This window comes from Protopterus annectens, chromosome 4.part0 (assembly GCF_019279795.1).
Source record: "Protopterus annectens isolate FY-2018-M chromosome 4.part0, PAN1.0, whole genome shotgun sequence".
In the NCBI taxonomy this organism is placed as follows: domain Eukaryota; kingdom Metazoa; phylum Chordata; order Ceratodontiformes; family Protopteridae; genus Protopterus; species Protopterus annectens.
This window is the reverse complement of record NC_056733.1, coordinates 903,804,847-903,830,269: the sequence shown is the minus strand read 5'-3', so window position 1 is coordinate 903,830,269 and position 25,423 is coordinate 903,804,847. Positions and strand designations below refer to the sequence as shown.

General features: G+C 41.3%; 1 protein-coding gene across 1 annotated transcript in view; it reads left to right on the top strand.

The window, feature by feature from the left end:
- The window catches only part of DEPDC5 (DEP domain containing 5, GATOR1 subcomplex subunit), a 2,513,958-nt gene that overhangs the window by 1,260,036 nt on the left and 1,228,499 nt on the right, over nucleotides 1-25,423 (top strand). Inside the window, exon 24 of the mRNA XM_044068865.1 lies at nucleotides 4,103-4,197. Within this exon, the coding sequence (XP_043924800.1) occupies nucleotides 4,103-4,197 (95 nt within the window). The remainder of the gene's footprint in view (nucleotides 1-4,102; nucleotides 4,198-25,423) is intronic.

Below are 25,423 nucleotides of genomic sequence, written 5' to 3'. Positions count from 1 at the left end.
CCATACAAATTCTCTACAGAGTACTTTGTCAGACATATTGCATGAGCAAAGGGTTGTAACTAAGGAAATGACTTCTTTGAGCTGGACTACAAGATCTGTACTGCCTAGACATAGTAAAACTGTGTTAGGTTTAATTCTGTTGGCTGACAAAAAAGCAGTTACTAAAAAATTAAAATTAAAGTCTACAGTAACTGCATTTGAAGTATTGAATATTGTAAAAGAGATAAAAGGACTGGAAGAGGGATCTTTAGAAATCTTAAGGAGCAATTTACATATAAATAAATGGAAATTGTGGGAACAATGCATGTAGAATAATGTTCAAGAGGAGCAGTGAGGTTTAAGGGAAGGCAGGAATTGATCAATGTATGTAACTTTGGACCAATGATAGCTGTACAGAAAAAAAGTATGTAAATGGGAAAATGTTGGTATGATTTGTTTCCTTTTCTATTAATGTATGTGTACCTATGGGCGTACCTTCGTTGAAGGTTGTGCGTCAGGGCTGGTAACTCGGCATGTAAAAATCAACTGCCAATCATTAGCGGACCGGAGTTCCGCTGTGTCGACCCCTAACCGGGAAAAGCCGAAAGACACAACAACCTATGTCTTAAGCAGAAGTGTAGCTGGCCCAACCAGTAGCCCAACCCTCAGCTCTTCAGTTTAAGAGAAAATAAAGCACTTTGTTGTATTAAGCTGATTGCCACATTGTAACAATTGGCTTATTACAGATCTATCCCACCCAGCTCTTCCATTGAGGAAAAAAAAAAAAAGAAAACGAACATGCCTTCTACTGCCACACCAATCAGGTAGCCAGATTCACTACACCTCTCCCTCCTACCTAGGCACTCAGGTCCCATTTCTACACCCTGCCTTTGCCCCTCCTCCATTTTTAATAATAAAAAAAAAAAAAAATCTAACAAACCACAACAAACGTTTTGCTACAGTTTATATGCTTATACCCTACCTGCACTCAGGTTTTAGTTAAAACAAAACAAAAAAATTGTGATTTTACTTTTAAACTGTACTTGCTAAATTTTAGACCAGACACAGAGTACTACAGTGCTCAGGTTTATCTGCAAATGCAATACTAGCTTTGAAAAGCCAGTATTGTATTAGAGATTGGGATCGGCTGATCGCACCCCCATAGCGATTGGGATCGACTGATCATGCCCCCCAACACTTTGTGCCAGAGGCAGTTGCCTCTCTCGCCTGCCCTAGCTCTGTTACTGGTGTTAAGTGACAATTTAAAAAAGCTGTCAAAAAATGGTAGCCAAGAATTCTGTGAATAAAATTATTTATTACCATGTGTGGGGAGTATTTTAATTGTTTTCCATCTTTATTTCTCCTGATAGCCCAATAGACGTTTGCATTTTTACTTACCAGAATTACTCTAGGTGGTTCAGTTTTTCTTTTCTTTTTCCTTTTTTGTTAAGGAGAACCATTGAGGCTAGGGCACAGTAGATACTAACACTACAGCAGGCATGTATGCTGTAGCTATCTGTATCCCATTTCCAGCTTTTATATCTCAGGCAAAATAACTCCAAAAGAAGTGGCTTATTACAGAACTTTGCAGGACACCACTGATGCCCCCTTTTACAATAGATGGGTAACTCTCACTGTGACTTTGCTGTGCCCTGCTATTTAACCGGTTTACACACTGAATTACCCATGTGTTAACACTTATTGCTACCAGTCTGTCATTTATCCCATTACGTAGGATGCATTGAATGTCTTGGCAAGGTGAAAATAACCAGCAGTGTCAGTCCTTTGTGAAGTTCATTTCTTTCCCTTCAAAGAAATGTCGCAAGATTTGTAAACCCAAACTGTTTCATATCTAACAAAAGCAAGTGCCCTGTGTCACTTTTTCTATCCTCCATATGATTTGCGTACTGACAAAAAAAATGACTGTTTCATTATCTCAGATGTAATAATATATTAATGTGACCATTTTTTCTTTCTTTTTTATCCCAGTGTGATATCAGAAAGGTATATGGAAAAGGAGACTGTTATCTTTCTTTTGTGGGATTTGGGAGAGAATGGTATGAGTGAAAACACATTGAGACAATATCATTGTTGCACGACCTTTATGTGACTTGTCTGATAGAGTATGAGCAATGAGTTGAAATATGTTATAACTGTAGTTATTTCTGTCACTTTTTTCCCAATCACACATTAGAAGTGTGTGAAGAAGATGGTTAATTTTATGGATGGAGTGTGAAGGCATGATTTGTAAGAAGCTGAAATATATTACTATGGACATTTGTTCGTCACATTCTTCCTAATTTAACATCAAAAAGGTACACGACTTGTGTCTGTCTTGTGGGGGAAGGGATAAGAAGCATAGTCTGTTGTTCTGCATCTGACAGCAACAAGCTGAAATGTATTATTGTGGCCATTTATTATTTCACCTTTATGTCAATCTTTCATCAGAGGGGTACACAGAAGGTGGGTGTTTTTTGACAGAAGTGCTAAGTGTAACATTTGGTTACTTTGATATTTTTTCTTTGCTCTTCATGTCGTGGTTCCGTCAGCTAGCTACTATGTCTGTATTTTGTCCCAGCGAGGAAAGGAACCTTGAGCTGCAACTCTTATTAGTGTTTATTTTTGTATTACTATGGCTTCACAAAATTAGTAAACCATGTTTAACATCTGAAAGTAGTCAAAGTAATTCAAGATTAATAAGTAGTATAATCTTTAGATATAGAGTAATTATTTTCCACCATATTTCATCATGTTATAACTCTGTCAGAAGTCAACTTGTTTAATTTAACTGGTTGCAAGTTCTACGTACTGGAAAAAGAAAATTTTAGCTTGCCTCCTCCCTCATGTTGTGGAACGCAAGCCTCCCATCCCCTTTAAACTTTAATATACCAATTCCAGGGTCACACTAAAATGAAGAAAAGTGAAATTTGTAAAAAAAAATGAATCCTTGCCATCGCATACTTAAAAGCTACAGTCTGCATCTGCAAGTTGAATTTGACATGATGGTACCTTGTCTAGTTTGTACTTAAGCTGTAGAAAATAGAAAAAATTGTGCCCAAACAGAAATTAAGCCACTTATATGGAACTTAGATGATAAGTGTATTCACTTTAATCGAGTAAATTAAAGTTTGGGGGATTGCTTACCATTGTTTCAGATGTTAGATGATCTTATAGGTAAGGAATGAGTGCCGACTGCACATGAACAGTTAACACAGTGGCTGTTAAATTACAGTATTTATTCATATCTATTGGAATGACGTGAGAAGTATCACTACATTTGTTTTTCTAGGGGCAGTAAACGGACCTTTTATTTTCTTGTGTTTAGTACATTGAAATTTATAGCATGCCCGTTGAGTTTTATATTTTAAAATACAGCAGTTTTTCAGATGTGTGGGTATTGTGATTCCTCATTTCAGGGGGTTACCACACAGTGAGCTTTTAAGGTTGTGTGGTATTCAATCTTTGTGAATAAGTCACTTGTCTTAATGTAAGGTTGTGTGGTATTCAATCTTTGTGAATAAGTCACTTGTCTTAATGTAAGGTTGTGTGGTATTCAATCTTTGTGAATAAGTCACTTGTCTTAATGTAAGGTTGTGTGGTATTCAATCTTTGTGAATAAGTCACTTGTCTTAATGTAAGGTTGTGTGGTATTCAATCTTTGTGAATAAGTCACTTGTCTTAATGTAAGGTTGTGTGGTATTCAATCTTTGTGAATAAGTCACTTGTCTTAATGTAAGGTTGTGTGGTATTCAATCTTTGTAAATAAATCACTTGTCTTAATGTACTTCATACTCGTCATTAATCATTTGTTTGCTTTACTTTGATATATTATATGTTGTTGTATTGATCATGAAATGCAGCTGTTTGCATTTATAATATTGATCTGCTGAGTGTATGAACACTTTTTGTCACTTGTAATTTTTAACTGTGTAGTAACAATGGAGTTTACTCTCTGGTCCTCTGGTAATAATGAACACTGCTCATTTGAGCATACACAGTGAACAAAAAGTAAATTAAGTCAGTAATGTCGCATGTTACAGGGCCTAGTAACAGGCAAAATACAGGGGAGACTATATTACGTACTGAAATTTGAATTAGTCACAATTGTCTCTTATTTTTCCAGGCACAGCAGCCGACAGGTGTGTGAAAATGGCACATTCCTTGGCAGTGGTGTTACCGATGAACTTGGAGTCAGCCCTGCTGGTAGCAGCAGCACAGGTAATCACTTTGTAGATGTAGTTAGAACTTTGGTGCACAGTGAAGACCATGTCAGGCAGGTAGGGAAACAAAGGTGAACTGAGTGAGGGATCTACGGACGATAAGCAAAAGTAATAGTAGGGTCCTGTAGGGAATCTTTTCTCAGAGTGGGAACATGACAGGATGAATGATGCAAAATTATGTTTGTAAATGCATTCGTGGGTGATGTGCATGGGGCCTGTAGTAGACGGATAAGTAGCATGCTTCATTTTGTAGTATGGCCCAACGTAATGACCTGATGTGAGGAATGCTGACGGTGACAGGAAGTGTGTGTGTGTGTGTGTGTGTGTGTGTGTGTGTGTGTGTGTGTGTGTGTGTGTGTGTTTGTGTGTGTGTGTGTGTGTGTGTGTGTGTGTGTGTGTGTGTGTGTGTGTGTGTGTCTGTCTATGCACGTGTCTGTTTTCTAATTCCTTTTTAACAGAAGGTGGAAGGTTGATGGTTACCAAGGATGGCAGCAAAAAAAGAAAAAAAAAAGATTCAAACCTGGTTAAGGCTTTTTTTAACCACTTTCTCATTTAGTTTGCTAATAAAATATTGGTTTAGAAGTAGAATGATGGTACTTCCTACAGTGAAGTTCTACATGGATGTATGGTTATGCCATAAAGTTCCATAAAGATTTCCATAGGGTCATTTCTGGATAGGGTTATGCAGTAAGGGTCTACATAAGGCCCCTTGACATGGATGGGTAACTGGTGATAGTATTGGTGAAGCTTTATGTAGGGGAAGTTGGGAATTTAAGGCCACATTAAAAATAATGTATATTTTTAAATGCATTCCAGAGAAAAGATTTCCTTTAAGTATTAAATGTGTAAAGAACTGCCAGGACAGGAAAAGGAGGTAGGGTAAAAGGGGGTGGAAAGGAGAAAGGGATCTTAGGACGTGATACACAATTCTCATATTGTCACAGATCACTTGGTAGGAGTAATGTAGCTAGAAATGACGGAGGACATAGCAGCACTTTTTAATGTCAGTGAGGTGACTGTATCCTGGAATGATTTTCAGAATAAGGGTGTAAAATTCAGATCATTACTAGTTACTCATCAAAGCTTGGGTAGAGAGAGGGAAGGAGAAGCAATGCCTGCATAAGTGGGAGGATTCGTGTCAGGTGGTTGGACGGACTTGGAACTCTAGCTTTTCTTTTTCAACGATTTGTGTTTGAAGCGCCAGCAATCTACAGTTGCCTAACAGTGTGTTCACCGCCCCCCACACAGATGATTCCACAGTTAACACTTCCGACAATATACAAAACCTGCACACTGTCGGTCAACAATCTCTGCACCTAGTAGAACAATGGCTAACTGAAAACAACCTGCTTCTCAACCCCCAAATGACCAGGCTTCTCCTTTTCCTTCCAAAAATCCTCAGTCCAGCTAAAGACAACTTCACCATCTCATCCTTGGATAATACAAATTGTCACTACCGACTCCAAACACCAAATTGCTTGGTGTTATGGTAGACCAATTAAAATTTGACCTACATATCTTAAACTGTATCAAAAACTAGGTGTTATGTACCGCAACAAGTGTATACCTAATAGTTCACAGTTAAAAAATTCTTGAACTCTGTGGTATACATAACAAAGGACTCTTGGGACTTTTTGAGAAGACTGTCTAAAAATAAATACGATTTGGAGGTTTGGTTAGTCACTATTGATGTGGTTGAGTTGTTTCCAAGCATACCGCATGAAAAGGGTTTAGAATGGTTTGGTGAAATTTTGTTAACAGAATCAGGGTTGGATGGGAACACCCTAAACTTGACTATGGATTTTATGGACACCATCCTTAGAAATAACTTTATTCACTTTAACGGTGAGTTTTACCAACAAAGGAAAGGTGCTGCGATGTGGGGCCACCTGTGCCTCCCTATACGCTAACTGTGTTTTGTACTACTGGGAACAAAAATTTGTTCTTAACACAGATTGTCGGGGCTACATCACATTCTACACCTGTTACTTGGACAATATTTGTTTACTGTGGGATGGGCCTAGAGAGAAATTTGATGATTTTATGGTGTATCACTAAGGATGTGATTAACTACTGCTTTCAGTCCAAATTATACTGGAAGGTTTTGTTTTCTAACTCATACTTGCATTTTGAGACCGGAGACACCCTTATTATCAAAAAATAGGGATAGAGAAGGGGCAGATGATTAGGGCCTCTAGAATGACCAGTGTGACTGCCGAATTTTTAGAAGAGGTTAGGACCCTGACCTCACTTTTTTTAGAGAGAGGTTATCCCAAACAATTGGTGGACAACATGGCCAATGAGGTTATTATGAACAGGGAAAGGAAGTTTTTTCCCTTGTTAGGTAAGGGTCTGCCTGAAGTGGAGGTATCTGAGGAAGGTGATCTTAAACACAGAGGGGCCTTCATTCACACCTTTTCTACTACATCCACCCAAGTGGAAGACATTATTAAAAATACTGGCGTATTTTAAAGTTCAGTGATGACACTAGAACATTTCTTCCGAACCATCCTACTTTCATTAGAAGGAGGGACACCAACCTTAAAGAACTCTTTGAAACAGGTTACTGATGAAGTAAGACGGGGGACTCACAAATGTGGAGCCTGCCAACAATGTGGATACATTTTGGACAAGGGTGAGTTATATATTCCATCTAGGGGTTTTAGGTTGAAAGCATCAAAATACTGCAATTGTAGTAAGAAAGGGGTGGTGGGATTTGTGAAAATTGCCAGAGTTTTTATATCTGTAAGACAGAGAGACCACTTAGGAGAAGGATTTATGAGCATTTATACGAGGTTTCTAGAGGAAAGGAATCAAATGCTTTTTGTAGACGCTCTTTGACATGTAAGGACACGAGAATACATTTTTTGTGCTAGAGCAAGTGTTAGTCGATCCCCGTGGGGGGAGCTGGGAGTCCAGCGTGGAATACAGAGAACTGTTTTGGCAGTTGAAGTTAGACGCGGGTAGACCCCCTGGTCTCAGTGACCATATTATTATTAACAGTGTTTTAAAACTCAGGGCTGCTAAATTGTAAAATTTATATTCATATATTTATTTATTTACTAAATATTTTGCTGTTATTGGTATTGTATTTATTGTTCTGAATGATTGATGTATTTGTATTTTTCCTATTTTTATTTAATAGGAGAGTTATTGTTATAGTAGGGTTTTGACATTGATTTTATGAACTGGATTTTAAGGTTTAAACCAACTACACCTCTATTTTAGAGTGGATGTAACATGCATTTTCTGAATACTAGAGCTGCAGTCCATCTTCATTATGCTTTTAATTAGGTTATTCCATGGTAATTAATTGATGCTATGCACACTTAATTGATTTATGGATGTGATTGGTTGTGCTGCATTATTTAAATATACTGGATGAGGATGCTTCTTTGTTCTGAAGAAGCCTAAACTGTTTTTTTGTGAATTTCTGCTATTACTGTGTTGGTGAACATTAAAAGCTATTTTTTCCTTGGATCTGCTGTCCTGATTGTCTTGATGAGACGTGGTTACTGGTCGAGTGATTGTTAATTTTTTACATATTACTTGCACCCTGAATTCTTTTAGTGAAGAACCTCTGTGGACGTTCCAATTGTTGGATATGCCTGGTTAGGTACATACCAAGGGGGGCATTGTACTCCGTGATAGGTCTGATGAATGCAGGATACAGTGGAACAAAGACTTCCTTGGACTTAGATGCCATACATTTTTTTATAAGTTGTTCAACATAGAATGATTTCCTCACCACTGTAGACACGTGATGATCAAAGGCTAGATTACTATCTATGTGTGTCCCTATGTCCCTGACTACTGGGTCAACTCTAAGGGGTGTGTTGTCATTGTGATAGTTACCAGGGATGGATGACTTTCCAAAGGATACTATTATGCATTTCTTGGCATTTAGTTTTAGTACATGGCTCCGACACCATTTGTTTGTGTTAGGCCCTCATGGAGAACATTTGTGTCAGTGTGAGATTCAATGACCGCTCCTAATTTGCAATTATCTGCAGATTTAATCAGCCAGGGACCACTGACATTGGCCTTGACTTCTGAGAAGTAAATGCCAAAAAGGAGCGGTCCAAGAACTGATCCCTGAGGGACTCCACTTGTGACTGGCCTCTTTGTAGAGGTGGAGTCCCCACTTCTAACTTCCTGGGTCTTGTCTGTGAGCCAGTTGGCTATCCACTGGGTGACATACGGGTTGTACCTAACCTCTTGAGTTTGTCAACAATACCTGAGTGGGGTATCGTGTCAAATGCCTTGGCCAGGTAAAGTAGGCAGTGTGAACAACTTTGCCCTCATCCATTGCTTTGGTGACCTTCTCGAAGAAGTCCACCAGGTTGAGTAGGCATGATCTGCCCTTGACGAAACCAAACTGGGTTGGGTCCAGTGTCTGGAGGTTTACTATATCTTTACGAACTGCACCAAGCCGCTTTATTGAAGAGCTGAAACAGGCTCCAATGTACTAAGTGCTTTCACCATCAAATTAATGGCTTATTCAGAGTAAAAGGAGCATCAAGTCACATGGTTTAAATGCAAACTACATTTTTCCACTGACCAATCACTGTTGTTGCACAATTACCAAACTGCTTTTACCCTGTTGGGTGAGGTGTGTTTTACTATATCTTTATTGATCATCTCCATGATAATTCTTTCCATGGCTTTACATACAAGACTAGTGAGACTTAATGGGTCTGTAGTTTCCAGGGTCTGTAGATGGCCCACCTTTATGCAGAGGGATGATTGTTTCCTTTCTCCATTCATGAGGCATGAAGCCTGTTTGGAGGCTACAGCTAAATAGTAATTCCAGAGGCCCTGATAGGTCATGTTTCATGCTATTTAGAAGGCATCCTGGGATATTTCCTGGGCCCATTGATGCAGTGTTCTTGGTCTTGGAGAGAGCATTAATAACCTGTTCCCTAGTGATAGTAGGGGGTGTTATATTTGATGATATTTTCCGAGGGAAGGTTGAGGAGAAGAGAGGGGTAAAGCTGGAGCTGAATTTATCAACCAGGAGGTTTGCTATATTTTCTGGGTGAGTATAGGTGGCTCAATTTGCAATGAGCTCTGCACTCAGTTGTGTGTGTTGTGAGGTTGCAGACGTAGCTAAAGAATGTTTTGTGGTTGTCCCTGGCCTTAGAGGCCAAACTTACCTCAAATTCTGTTGGCTGCCAAGCAATTATTGGAAAATGGAAATCAAAGTCTAAACCGTATTTGAAGTATTGAGTATTATAAAAGAGATAAAAGAACTGGAAGAGGGATGCATAGAAAAGGGAAGAAGCAGATTACATAGAAATAAAAGGAAATTGTTGGAACAGTCCATGGAGAATAATGTTCAGGAGGAGGAGTGAGGTTTAAGGGAAGGTAGAAATTCAGCCAATTTTCCCTCCTTCCAGCTCACTCCTCACCACCCCCATCTCCCACTCTCTTCCCCTAACTCACTGCCTAGTATCTACTTATTTCTTCTCACTTCCAAGCTATGTATCCACTTCCAGACCCCATCTTCTCCTCAGTGTATCACGTACTGTATTCCAAACTGTATGTATTCGTACTCCTGTACCTACCCTCTTATTTCTGTCTCAACGCTACTGTCCTTAACCATCATACTCCCTCTGTCTTAGTAATCCTACACTTAAACCTTTCACTCTTCAAATCCTACAAAACTAACTACAGCTTATACCTACAATTATTTAATTCACATTCTTACAAATATAAGTCTACCTAGTATCTCAGACAGACTTGATGGTAAGTTTTTCTCTATGCACATGTTAAGCTGTATGATGTCAATAACTGTATGTAATTATGTGTTAAAGTTATACTGTTTTTCTGCTGTAATAGAAAGCAATTTGTACACACAGTCTGTAAACTCTAATAATGTCTGTACTTTATATGGAGCTTTTCTCCCCAGGCCTCCGCTGAAAATGGGTCTCTGACCCAGTTGGACTTTCCCACTCATCAAATGTCACTCAATCGATCAGTAAATAAGTAAATGTTTGACTGGTGAGAGTTACAAGGATAGAAGAGATATGTGATGTATTCTGTATGTACATGGGAAAAATATTAATATACATTTTTTTTTTTTAGTGAATGTGGTTGCCTATGTTCATAGGTGTGTACTAGGCTTATAGCCCTGAGGCCTTTACAAGCCTAGCCCATAGAAATGCACTGGCATTGTGCTGCCAGTCGGTAGTTCCCAGTGCCTCTATCAACTAGAGCCACTGGAGTGATCCCCGGGGTGAACTTTCTATTTCCCATCCACTCCTCAAGATTTCTCATGAAGAGGGCCAGTGAGGTGCTCAGCTTGACATGTGTGAGAAGTCTGTTCCAGAGTATGGGCAGTCTCTGGGTTATGAACCTGTCCCTCCAGTATGTTCTGTTGATTGTGGTAATGAGGCTTAAGTCTCTGGAGCATGTGGTGCGGAGGGATTGGGATTTCTTTAGATGTAGCATTTCTAACAGAGCTGGGTCAGACATGGCTTTGTAAGTCAAGCAGAGATTGCCTCTTAGTAGGCGATATGAGACAGAGAATAGCTGGAATTTTTTTGAGTCTGTCCATGTAGGACATGTGTTTAAGGCCTAGGGTCCTCTTCTTGAGGTACATTTGTGGCCTTTCCAGCTGTTGCAGGTGTCTAGTGAGGTACATGCCAAATGGGGCATTATACTCTATAATTGATCTAATGAGGGAAGAGTAGAGAGAAATGATGACCTCTTTCTTCCTGGATGCAAAACCCTTGGTAATGAGATGTGCCATATAGAAGGACTTTCTAACCACAGTGACAATGTGGTGGTCGAAGGAGAGGTTACTGTCAACCTGTGTCCCCAGATCTCTTATAATGCCTTCAGTATTCAGTGGGCTTCCATTGATGTAATTAGTGGGAACTGAGTTTTTTCCACAGGGGATGACAATGCATTTTTGGCATTAAGCTTAAGGCCATGGTTTTGACACCAGTCATTGGTCACAGTGAGGCCTTTCTGTAGGATGTCTGCATCACTTGGGGAGTTAATAATGGCTCCCAGCTTGCAGCCATCTGGAATTTGGTCAGGCAGATTCTCTCCATATTGGCCTGGACTCCTGAGAAGTAGATGCCAAACAGGAAAGGACCCAGGACTGATTCCTGTGGGAATCCACTCATGACTGGTTGGCAGTCTGACTTGGAGTCCGCTACTTTCACACTGTGTGTTCTATCTGTGAGCCAGTTTGCAACTCACCTAACAATATTTATTTATTTTATTTATTTCAGTTGGTGACCGGGGAAGTCCACTGGGCTCAAGAGCCCGTTTTCAGTGGAGGCCCGGGGAGAAAAGCTCCACAGTACAATGTTACATCACATAAAGAAAATACAAATGAAAAATACAAAAACTAAAAATACAAAGAAAAAAATACAAAAAATAAGATACAAAGAAAAAATACAAAAACTAAGATATAAAGAAAAAATTATTTGAATTACAGTCAAAATAGGTGGAAATTCCACAAACAGCTTGGTGAAATGCATTCAGGTATGAAGTCATTCTAAATTAAGCAACTAAGATGTTAAAGAAAATTGTCCTGGAGGATGAGAGGCATAAAGCATAAGGTTGGATGTTGATATATTAGTTACATTATCAAAGTATGACTATGAGGGAAATTAGAAAGGTATGAAGTTTAGCCGGGAGAGAAGGAAGAGGAGAACTTGGGAGGTATAGAATGAAGAGTGCAGTTACATTTTCTTTGAGTGAGCAGGTAGCAGTGGAGTTGCATTTTGAAGGAGTATAGGTTGTCACAGGTTCTCAGTGTAGAGGGCAGGGCGTTACATTTTTAGCTAGGGAAAAGAAGAGTAGAAGCTGACCAGCTGGGCGCTTGGGTTTGTGGATGGAAATAAGGTTTTGGTGAGAAGATCTAAGGGGTCTGGGGGGGTTGTATATGGTTGAAGAATATTAGATAGTGCGAGGCAGCTGGTAGGTTGAAATATTAGTTTGTGGGCTGTGACAATTTGGAGGTAGTCTAGTTGATTAGGGAGTTCAAGCCAATTTAAAGTTTGTAGGGAGGTGCAGTGATGAGAGAGGGAGGGAATTTGCCTTGGGGCAATAGGATATAGGGGTTGATGCCTAGTTTTGTGAGTTTATCAATAATTCCTGAGTGAGGAATGGTATCAAAGGCCTTGGCCAGATCGAGGTAGGCTGTATGAATTACCTTACCTTCATCCACCGCTCTGGTGACCGACTCAAAGAAGTCAACTAGGTTGAGCAGGCATGATCTACCTTTCAGAAAACTAAACTGAGTGGGATCTAGAGTTTGGAGATTCCCTGTAGCCTTGTTAATTATGTCCATGATGATACATCCCATAGCTTTACATATCAGACTCGTCAGACTAATGGGGTGATCATTTCCAGGGTCTGTAGTCGCTCCTCCTTTATGGAGAGGGATGACTGTAGCAGTGCACCATTCAGTAGGGACAAAGCCTAAGGGTGAGGCTGTGAGTGAACAGAGCACACAGATGTAGTGCCAGTTCACTTTGTAATTTATGTAGAACATAGCCAGGGATATTGTCAGGTTCCATGGAAGCTGTATTCTTGGCCTTAGACAATGCAGCTTTAACCTGTGCTGCAGTAATGCAGGGTGCCTGGCATTCTTTTGGTATTGAGATTGGTCCTTTCGGGAGGGGGGAGAATGGTAAAGTTAGCACTGAATCTGTCGGCCAGTATATTGTCAATATCTTTTGGCTCAGTATAAGAGGTACCATTGTGGAATAACTCAGAGCAAATCTGGCTGTTGCCATGGAGATTCATGATATAACTAAAGAAGGCTGTGTGGTTGTTTTTAGTGTCTGCCGCAATTCTACCTTCATAGCTGGCTTTGGAGGTTTTGATGAGGGATCTCAACTTTTTGAGGCTACTAAGGGAATTGTTCCAGTCTTGGGACTTCACCTTTTTCTGCAACAGTTTCTTCTTTCTGTTATAGAGTTTATTAATGGCAGGGGACCACCAGACTGGCTTCCTTTTTTTGAAGGAGAGTGTCTTGGTTCTGTTGGGTATAGCTAGTTCCATGCATTTATGTACGTATTCGTAGAGTGCATTGGTGTATGATTCAACAGTCATGCATCAATTTTCCATTGGCATGGGTGCCGTGAAGTTAACCACCTCTGTTTTTAGGAGTCCAAAGTCACCTTTGGAGAAGTTTTTCATGGTGGATACCTTTGCGAGGGGGGTTTGCATGAGATGTGAATTTCCATGGTGATTAGTTTGTGGTCGGATTTAACCAGGGAGGAATTGACTATTGGTGTAGAGCAATGGTTGCATATGTTAGTAATAACCAGGTCAAGGATGTTGCTTCCTGTAGTGGGGGTAAGAATGAGCTGGTCCATGGCATTGGAATTGATGAATTCCAGGAAGTGTTGGGCCAGTGCATTGGTGCTTGAGTAGTTTTCCAAGTTGATGGAGGGGTAGTTGAAGTCACCTAGTATGAGAGTGTTGGGTTGGACCTTGATAGATTCCAAGGTGCTTAGGAACATGGAGTGAGAGTCTTGGGACATTGTTGGGGACCTATAGCAGGCTATGACCTGGATCGCAGTCTTACCCAATGCTAGTTATACCTGAAGTATCTCATATGCATTATGCTGGGTTGCTAATCTGGAGGTGTGCATATTCTTTATGAATATGGAGACACCACTGCCTTTGGAGCTTCTGTCCATGTTCTGGGGCCGAAAGGTGTGGAATAATTTATAGTCTGATAGAGCAGGGGTGCTTTCTGCCGCTTTAAACCAGGTTTCTGTTACAGCACAAATGTCGATGTTCTCCATTCTGAGGAGTGCTTCTAGTGAGTGCATCTTGAGATTTAGACTTCTAGCCTTGAGCAGCATGACCCTCGGATTGCATTTATTTATAGCTGTTACCATGGTAGTTTGGTCTTTGGAACACCACCTAAAAAAGGCACCATAGGGGTGGCAAGAGCTTTAGCCAGTACCCGGAAACCAGGGGTGACAGATGCAGGCCATCTCTGGCAAAGCATCGTGGTCTGTCAGTCATGTCATCCCAAGCAGACAGATACTGGATCCCCTTAGAATGACACCAGAAACTTAGCCATTTGTTGAAGTCAGTCATTTTTTGTTTGTACTGCGGTATCATGCTGGGTGACGGTAGGATACTACTCAGGGCTAGTGCCATACCTGCCTGGGCCACATAATCCGAGAGCTCCGCCATGTCGCTTTTCATGTAGTCCAGGGAGGTGTGTCTCAGGTCATTCACACCCACATGGACAATGACAGTCATACTTGTACTTGTTGTGGAGTGACCTGAGTGCGTGTCTTATGTGTCGGTTTCTGGCACCTGGTAGACAGCTGACTGTTACCTTCTCCCTATTCAACCTAGTGAGTGGGACGTCTCTGTGCCTCACTATTGAGTCACCTGTGATTAGTGTATTGGGTAAGGTGTTTAACCTTAGGATCTTAGGTTGAGGGGCACACTGTGGAAGTGAGCTATGAGTCCTGTGGTTTGTGCTGTGTTGTGGTGGTTAAGTACGTTTCTGTCTTGGAGGTCTCTGCGGTTTGGGTAAATTTCTATTGAGTACCTCTGTGAAGGCGGGTGTGTTGTTTGTGTTTTTATGTGAGAGCTGTGATAGTGGGTGTTCTGTAGGGCTGTGTGTTCCATGTGGTGTGGTGCAGGTGTAGACCTTCTCCTTTTGACCAGCTAGTCCAGTCTTGGCTGGAGAGTGCATAGCTTCCAATTTGGTGATATAAGTGCATCTCTCATAAGTCTGAGTGTTAGGATGTAAGAGGAGAGGGTTGTCTGTGTACATGAGGCAGTTGCTACACTGCCTCAGAATGCCCAAGTGCACCAGGTTAATAGGAGAAAGCACAGGGAACTGCCCTTTAATCATGCTAGGAGGAGTGGTCATAACTACTTAAGTACTGGAGCTATTTCCATGAAGAACGACTAGTGCTGATGGCTCGTAGGTGTGCTATACTAATTACTACAAAAACCTAAACAAGCAAAACCAGTCTAAACTATGAATGTAAAAAGCACGCAGAAGGTGAAACACATCCCAAAACACAACCTTTAAATCAGATCTAAACCACTTTTACCATTCTAAAAAACTAACAAATTTAAAAATGTATATAAAATATATATAAATAAATAACTAAATGATCATATTAAAAGGCCATTCATCTTTCAGGTGCTCTCAGTTTTAAAGAACATGCTATGGATAGATGATTTAATAATGCTCATGATTTATGTATTTTTACTGGTGATGATAGGACTGCTGTTAATTGATGGTGTGTATTAATTTTGGTATAAATTTTCATTGCTGGAATTAAGCATTCTGATGAAGTTTCTGATTGGTCAGAAACGAAAGCGCTTAACACAAGGACCAGTATTGGTGTTGTGAGAGTGTTTCCTTTTATTCTGCATTAAAGCCTGCATTAAAGTTTGTGTTTTTGGACGAGTTTCACCTTCTGCTTGCTTTTTACTTTTATAGTACTACAAAAACCTGTTGAAGTGCAAAGCGATTAGGGTATATGAAGAGCAAGAGAGAAAGAACTAGCAATATCTAAGGGAAAAACTGAAGAGCAGACTTTCTGGCACCGGTAATAGTTTACCTCAGCTTGGCGCCGCTGAATGGAGCTTAAACAAGTGCAAACCCGGGCTTTTAAACCTGTTGAAAAAAGTTGAAGGGGATGGAAAAACTGCCCTTCAATAAACTACAATTTCTGGGCCTGCAACCACTCCTCTTATGGTAGATAAGCTACCTAGTACTTACCACTCCCACTGATAAGCTAGAAGGCTTCCCTCCAACACAGAAAGGTTTGGGGGAAACAGCAGCAACGTAATCGACAGGATACAAACCTGTGCAGGGAAACCCCGATGGATTTCTAGTACAGCGCCATATGTCTTGAGTGATAATTTGACGAAAGTGTTTAAAAAAAAAAAAGATTACTGGTTTTAATACCAGGCGTTTTCTTTGGGGGAGGGGGAGTGCTTTGGTGCCTGCCCACCTAGGGGGATGTGTAACGTATTTTCCTCCTTCACATGTGGTGGTCCCCACTTCTCTTCCTAGTTACTGTTTTTAGGCAAGGGCAAGTTTTAGGTATTCTATTTGGAAACTCAGAATGAGTACTGAAGTGAAGTTAGCTCATGCCACTGTCTGTCTCTTAACAAAAAAGTGTAGAAGTAGTTGGTTTTCCTAGCCCAGGAGGGAATGGAAGCTTTAAGTGTCCCTGAAACTCTGCGATTCAGTTTGAGTCACTGTTTCATACTGGATGTGATTGAGGAGGGGTCTACATCTTTATGCATAACACCCACAATGCCACTTTAAGATATCAGCATTGATGAATAAATAACAAGTACTCTTATTAACACTAAGTTTCTCCTGCCAGGTGGTCTTTTGCCCTGTCTGCATTTTAGAAACCCTCCTGCTTTTGTCAGACACCCTTTCTGTGGAGCAGTATGTGAACAAGCAGCAGAATGTCCACTCTGACCCCCTCCTCATAAAGAGAAGAGAGGTAGAGTTGGCATTGGCCTGTAAATAGAGACATCCATCTTATAGCCGTTTTGTTCATATTCCTGCAGAGTCGAGTGTGTTGCCATAGACTACCTCAACTGCAGATTCATTCCTGCCTCAAATTGAGGATTCAGGAGCTCAGCTTAGTTAAGTTGAAGTGGGCCACTTTGCATACAACCTCTACACCTTGGAGGATATGATCCCCACTGTTTTGTGTTGCTAAGCAGGGCAAAAGGTTTCCCTTGATGTTGTGTTTTATCCCAAAATTCAAACTTTGCAGTCACCCTCATGTTATGGATACAAGACTTTTTTTTTTTTTTTTTTTTTTTTTTTTTTTAATAAAGTTGAATGTTTTCAGATACTGACCAAACTATGAACTTATGCTATACTGACGAGTCCATAAGTATGGTCATACAACACAGTGAAGTCACTGGTTTTCCATGGTCTTTTTTATATTTTTGGAATTTTTTTTTTGTGGTGACCTTTTTTACTTCCTACTGTGCTCATTATTGAGGAATTTTGCAGTTACTGTAATTATTTACGTAAAGCATTGTTTAAAGCTGAGCATTTCAGATAATTGCCACCATCTCCTCATGCTGTACTGATGAGAGGCCATAAAAGGGGCAAGAAAGACGCATCATGTTAACAGCTAGTGCGATTTGGCTTTATTGACCAGAAGGCCTTAATAAAGACTTGTGAAAAATAAAAAGTCACGTGTACTCAGAAGCCGTGTAGCTGAAACACTTGCATGCCTTGTAGGAGTAATTTGTATATTTCCCACTGGCCTTTTTTAAGGGATGTTCATAGGTAGGTACTAGGCTATTAGCCCTAGGGCCTATATAAGCCTAGCCAAAAGGTACCCTGGCTTTCGCCACCAAAGAAAATTATTTTCCTGTGCCCCTGTCGAGCAGAGCCACAGAAGTGATCCCTGGGGTGAATTTCCTATTTCCCATCCAATCATCAAGATTTTTCTTACATCTAGTGGTGTCTCGGGTTTTATAGGGTCTTTTTGGTGTTTGTGCATTTGAGGTTTTTCAGTGTGACCTTTTTACTTGTTGTAAGAGTTAGATAATAGAGACTGCAGTTCTTCATCTTTGAGTGTTAGTAGTTGAAAAAGGTGTGTTTTTGGACTTTTGGGTTCCTGGTGCTGTATGAAAGCTATTCTGTTTCAGCTCAGCTCAGCTCAGCTGGATTGACAACTGTCTCAACCTCAAGAGTAGGCATCTTGTTTTAGTATATTGATCCATTGCTCTTGCCATATGCCTGTTGGTGGGAGGGTCAGAAGTGGCTGCAGCAGCTGGAAAGCCCCCCACTAATCAGAATTAACAAGCTAACCATCTGGGTAGAGAGAGAACCTATGCCACCTCTTTCAGTCAGTTTACTGGTGATATTTCAGACACTTGTAAGGTGAAGAACAGTGGTGCAATGCAGCAGTGGGTAGTCAAGCAATTCCTTAAATAGTGTTGCAAGCTTGTTTGCCTTTAATAAAACCTTGTTTATCCTCAGGAAGTTAGAATGTACAAGTGAAGAAGTAATGCTTCCACTGTGCAGGATATTAGTCAGACAGGATTCCGATGTGTAGTTTCTGAGATGTTAGCCCATGAGCTACTACACTGTAATCAAAAGGCTGCAGCACCACTTCACTGTAGAGCGGTGCTGCCGAAAAGTAGAAATGCTATTGCACTGTATGCCGATGAGTAAACGGGTAAGTGCAATGATCCCTAACAAATGATACCCAGCTGTATTCTAACAACAGAGACAGCGGCAGTAGAATCGTGATCATTGAGGGTATATGAAGCACAGGGAAAACAGTGATAGTATCTTCAAACTTCTGCGATGGTCACTATTCTACCGCGGCTGTCTCTACTCTTAAAACACAGCCAGGTTTTATTTGTTAGGGATGGTCGCATTTACCTGTTTACTTGGCGTACAACGCAGTAGCATTTCTACTTTTTGTCCGCACTGCTCTACATTGAAGCAGTGCTGTGGCCTTTTGGTTTCAGCATAGTAGCTCACGGGGTAATGTCTCGCGACCTACACACCGGAACCCAGTCAGACCACGCATTGAATGCTTTGTGCAGTTCTGAAAACCATATAAGGAAGGGAGCACCAGGCTACTGGAAAGAATCCAGATGAAATACACCAGAACACTTCTTGAAATGAAGGGGAAGAAATATGACCGGAGGCTAGAGGAATTGAAGCTCTTCCCACCTGAAACTACAAAAGATGAAGAACATGATAATGGGACACAAGGTAATGTCAGGGAAAGCCAACTCTAGTCTCATAGAGGGTTGAACCTTGACTTGGATTCAGGTGATTGAAATTCACTTAGTGGCTTGGGTACTTGGTGGAGCTGGCAGGGGAGGATGGGATTCAGCGGCCGTGGACATCCAGTGGGAGATAAGGGAGGTGTCTGTGGTTGCTTTGGTGACACCTAGTGGTAGTACTGCATGTTGCACCCATGGAGAATGATGTTGTGAGCATATGCTGCAGATATTATTATTATAGCTAAACTCACTAAACTAGGTATAAATCCCTATGTCACAAGATGGGTTGCCAACTGGCTCACTGACAGAACCCACACTGTAAAAGTTGCAGACTCCAAATCTGACCTCAAGGCAGTGACAAGTGGAGTGCCACAGGGTTCCGTCCTGGGACCTCTCCTGTTTGGTATCTACTTCTCTGAAGTACAGGCTAACACAGAAGGCCTCTGGCTGACTAAGTTCGCAGATGACTGCAAACTAGGAGCCATAGTCAAGTCCCCAAATGATGTGAACATCCTACAGAAGGGCCTCACTGAGACAGATGCCTGGTGTCAGAGCCATGGCCTCAAGCTCAATGCCAAAAAGTGCAGTGTCATCCCCTTTGGTAAAAACTCTGTACCCTTGAACTACCACATAGGTAGCAATCTACTTAACACCGAATGCGTGATAAGAGACCTTGGGACCCAGGTGGACAGTAGTCTCTCTTTTGATAGTCACATCGCCACAGTAGTCATGAAGTCCTTGTATGTGGCACACCTCATCATAAAGGGGTTCTCATCCAGGAAAAAAGAGGTCGTTGTTCCCCTCTACTCGTCACTCATTAGACCCATTGTAGAGCACAACGCCCCTTTTGGAATGTACCTCAGAAGACATCTGCAGCAGCTGGAAAGGCCACAGAAGTACCTCACAAAGAGGATTACTGGCCTCAAACAAATGCCCTACATTGACCGCCTCAAAAAACTCCAGCTTTACTCCGTAGCATATCGCCTGCTCTGAGGTGATCTCTACCTAACATATAAAGCTATGTCAAACCCAGAGCTGTTGGACATGCTACACCTAAAGAAATTCCAATCCCTCCAAGCTACACGCTCTAGGGACCTAAACCTTGTCACCACAATAAACAGGACACACTGGAGGGATAGATTCCTGTCCCAGAGACTTCCTATACTCTGGAACAAGCTACCCATCTATGTCAAGCAAAGTTCTTCATTAGCACTCTTCAAGAAAAATCTTGATGAGTGGATGGGAAATAGGAAATACACCCCATGGATCACTTCTGTGTCTCTGCTGGACAGTGGCACAGGAAAATAACTTTCCTGGGTGGCGTAAGCTATGGTACCTTGCTGGCTAGGCTTACATGGGCCCTTGGGCCGATAGCCTAGTACCTGCCTATGAACCTATATGCATATGAACTTATTAGAGTCGCTACACAGAAGCACACTGTCTGTAAGAGCTGAGCAAAGCTCTTAGAGCCAGCACAAGGAAGGGGGGGATTGTTTCCAGGGGGAGGGGACTACCTCATTGAACCTGAAAGCTGGCCTGCTCCTCCCCACCACCTGAGTTTTCCCATGGGGATCAAATGGTCTAATAACAAGGACTCTTGCTTAGGTTTGTGATACGTGGCAGTTGTCCCTGTTGGTGTGGGGATAATAGCAGGGAGTTGTGAAGGGAACAAGACAGAGGTAGAATGAAGAAGCACAGGCAGCAGATTGCCAAGGCTAACTGCCCCTGGATTTCAGGAAATACCACTACACGGAGAGGGTCGTACACCCCAAGGAATAGCCTATCAGAGTAAGCAGTGACGAGGGAATCCGCAGAGTCATTCAAGCGGTCATGCAACAGGTTAAGATGCATAGGAAAGTCGTGTTAAATTTACTTAAGGAGCATGCTAGATAAAGCTTATTGTCCGTCTCTTCTATCTAGCATACCCCATATCAAGTGACCCCTTTCTAGTTCATTTCACAATCAACGTTCTTCCCTTTCCTGCATTAGAGACAGTTGGTTGTACCACTCTGAAGTTTTTAAGTTGCTTTTCCTAGTGGTTATCATCTTTGCTTGCAGTATTTCAGAACTTCAGTTTTCTTCTTTTTTGGTAGGAGATAATTTTTGAACTTGCTTTAAAGTAATTCATAAACCCCACTCCTGTAAGTATGACTTACAGATATGAGCTGCCATATATTAAATCTCTAAGCTACATTGTTGCAGTATCAGATTATTTCCATTGAACTTCTCTTACTGTCTTTCAGCTTTTCACGGTTAGGGGTCGCCACAGCAGAACTCCGGTCCGCTAATGATTGGCAGTAGATTTTTACATGCTGGCTTGCCGGGTCTAACGCACAACCTTCAACGAAGGAACGCCCATTCACGCATGTCGACACACAGAAGACGCTCTAACTGAGAATCGAACGTGCAACGTCTAACTATGAGGCGACGACGCTACCGCAGTACCACCACCGCAGTCATATTTCCATTGAACTTCTAACTACTAAAAACTTTTCTTAAAATCAAATAATATTGCACTCCTTTATTGTGTTTTTGGGCTAAAATGGAAGGTTATCCAGCTTGTTCACCCTCCGTTGCTAGCCTCAAAGCACTTGGTTTACTCAGGCATTGAAAAACTGTAACAGTTTGCTTGATGCCGAGATCAAATTAATTATCTCTTAGTTCATCTTTATCAGTACTTTAGAGATGCAAGCACTTGACCAAAATGGAGGCCTCCTTCCCACAAACACAATCTGAGCAACACACACCAATACTGAATTCTACACAAATGCACAGTGACTGTCTTAATGTGAAACTATTAAAAAGTTCCTTCCTAAGCCTCAAACACTGCAGCAGTTACTAACATGTTTAAAGGTTACCAGGTAATTAACTACTCTAAAACTTGTGTACCTAGACCCCCTTCTAACTGAAGTGTAGTAGCGACCTGTTACTCCATTGTCAGACATGCTGACTGGATCCTCATGAGACTGGATGCTGACTGGATCCTCATGAGACTGGATGCTGACTGAATCCTCGTGAGAGTGGATGCTGACTGAATCCTCGTGAGAGTGGATGCTGACTGAATCCTCATGAGACTGGATGCTGACTGAATCCTCATGAGACTGGATGCTGACTGAATCCTCATGAGACTGGATGCTGACTGAATCCTCATGAGACTGGACAAAGAGCAGTTGAAATTGAGTTGCATTTCATGAGCCAATGTGTCTGATGTGTCAAGTGCTCTAAAATTTTTTAAGCCAAGCAAATGTGATTATGACACCATAGTGATCCGTGTGGGTGTCAGTGACCTGTCACATAAAACCCTGAGGGATATACAGACAGACATGACAATGTTCTCCATGCATGTCACAAACGCAGAAAAGACTCTGGTTTGAGTAGAATCGTACCTTCTCCTTGAATTATGCCAAAGTACAGGAATAAGATGATTGGATTCATCAGTTGGCTGCGTAGATGGTTTCATTCCTGGGGGATCCAGTATTTGTTAGCATGGGAGAAGATGCTAGACACTTATTTGTGCTGCGAGGGATGGCCTGCACCTCTAATTCCTGGGCTTCCAAATACTGGCTAAAGCCTTTGCTGCATCTCCAGTGCCTTTTAAGCAGAGTCCAGCTAATGGATCTCCCATTCTAACAGAAAATGTATCCAACACCAGCCACATTAGGATGGCTCTGCTCAGTGCCAGAGGTCTGAATTGCCTGATTTTGAGACCCTACTGCATTTGGTGCACAGGTGTGCCATTTGACAAACCCAATTTAGAAGTGTAGAAAACACTCCCTCCACACCAGGGTTTTGCACTTTTGCCTTTTGGTGATGGAGAACTGTGGTGCAGTATCCGTATCTGACCCCACATCACTTGTAGGCAGATGCATAGAGATCTACACACTGAGCTGATTAAGATATGAATCACAGTAAGGAGGACCAGCTCTCAGATCACAGCATGTTACAGGCCCCTCTCTCTGCGCCCAGAAAACTATCTTAGGTTCGTAAATATAGTGGATGAACTTCAAATTAACAGGAATTCCATTATTCTAGGAGACTTTAACTGCTATAGCTAACCTCATCTGTAGGTTGCGCCTAAAAAATAAAAACTGTGGACCAAATTGTCGAACCCACTAGAGAATAAAGTATATCTTGACTGGTCCTTATTAACGTGACATTGATATTAACTGTCCCCTTGGTACTGCATTCTGCAGTTAAAGCCGATCTTGAATTGGTAATCTTTCCTTTCAAAATCTTTTAACAGTTATTTGTAAATGTCAGAGTTCAGTGGCTCTAACTGAGAATCGAACGCGCAACGTCTAACTATGAGGCGACGACGCTACCGCAGTACCACCACCGCAGTCATATTTCCATTGAACTTCTAACTACTAAAAACTTTTCTTAAAATCAAATAATATTGCACTCCTTTATTGTGTTTTTGGGCTAAAATGGAAGGTTATCCAGCTTGTTCACCCTCCGTTGCTAGCCTCAAAGCACTTGGTTTACTCAGGCATTGAAAAACTGTAACAGTTTGCTTGATGCCGAGATCAAATTAATTATCTCTTAGTTCATCTTTATCAGTACTTTAGAGATGCAAGCACTTGACCAAAATGGAGGCCTCCTTCCCACAAACACAATCTGAGCAACACACACCAATACTGAATTCTACACAAATGCACAGTGACTGTCTTAATGTGAAACTATTAAAAAGTTCCTTCCTAAGCCTCAAACACTGCAGCAGTTACTAACATGTTTAAAGGTTACCAGGTAATTAACTACTCTAAAACTTGTGTACCTAGACCCCCTTCTAACTGAAGTGTAGTAGCGACCTGTTACTCCATTGTCAGACATGCTGACTGGATCCTCATGAGACTGGATGCTGACTGGATCCTCATGAGACTGGATGCTGACTGAATCCTCGTGAGAGTGGATGCTGACTGAATCCTCGTGAGAGTGGATGCTGACTGAATCCTCATGAGACTGGATGCTGACTGAATCCTCATGAGACTGGATGCTGACTGAATCCTCATGAGACTGGATGCTGACTGAATCCTCATGAGACTGGACAAAGAGCAGTTGAAATTGAGTTGCATTTCATGAGCCAATGTGTCTGATGTGTCAAGTGCTCTAAAATTTTTTAAGCCAAGCAAATGTGATTATGACACCATAGTGATCCGTGTGGGTGTCAGTGACCTGTCACATAAAACCCTGAGGGATATACAGACAGACATGACAATGCTCTCCATGCATGTCACAAACGCAGAAAAGACTCTGGTTTGAGTAGAATCGTACCTTCTCCTTGAATTATGCCAAAGTACAGGAATAAGATGATTGGATTCATCAGTTGGCTGCGTAGATGGTTTCATTCCTGGGGGATCCAGTATTTGTTAGCATGGGAGAAGATGCTAGACACTTATTTGTGCTTTGCGAGGGATGGCCTGCACCTCTAATTCCTGGGCTTCCAAATACTGGCTAAAGCCTTTGCTGCATCTCCAGTGCCTTTTTTAAGCAGAGTCCAGCTAATGGATCTCCCATTCTAACAGAAAATGTATCCAACACCAGCCACATTAGGATGGCTCTGCTCAGTGCCAGAGGTCTGAATTGCCTGATTTTGAGACCCTACTGCATTTGGTGCACAGGTGTGCCATTTGACAAACCCAATTTAGAAGTGTAGAAAACACTCCCTCCACACCAGGGTTTTGCACTTTTGCCTTTTGGTGATGGAGAACTGTGGTGCAGTATCCGTATCTGACCCCACATCACTTGTAGGCAGATGCATAGAGATCTACACACTGAGCTGATTAAGATATGAATCACAGTAAGGAGGACCAGCTCTCAGATCACAGCATGTTACAGGCCCCTCTCTGCGCCCAGAAAACTATCTTAGGTTCGTAAATATAGTGGATGAACTTCAAATTAACAGGAATTCCATTATTCTAGGAGACTTTAACTGCTATAGCTAACCTCATCTGTAGGTTGCGCCTAAAAAATAAAAACTGTGGACCAAATTGTCGAACCCACTAGAGAATAAAGTATATCTTGACTGGTCCTTATTAACGTGACATTGATATTAACTGTCCCCTTGGTACTGCATTCTGCAGTTAAAGCCGATCTTGAATTGGTAATCTTTCCTTTCAAAATCTTTTAACAGTTATTTGTAAATGTCAGAGTTCAGTGGCTTCAGATGTACAAACCTGTAATTATAAGATGAAGTCTCTAAATTCAAGTTTAAGTGGATCACTCAAGATACTGTCACAGCATATAGTTAGGCAGACAAAACTCTGTGTGCAGCTAGATAAATGCATTGGCCTGGCAGTCCCTACCAGTTCCAAACAAAATTTGAAGTTTACAGCTAAACCATCCTGGTGGACTATGTGTATAAATATGAAATACAGGGGGGAAAAAAGCTTCTTAGATTATATATCAAAACAAAAAACAATGAAATCTAGATTAACATTAAAAAGCAGTAAAAAGAGCTAAAAAAACACCACTAGGAAAAC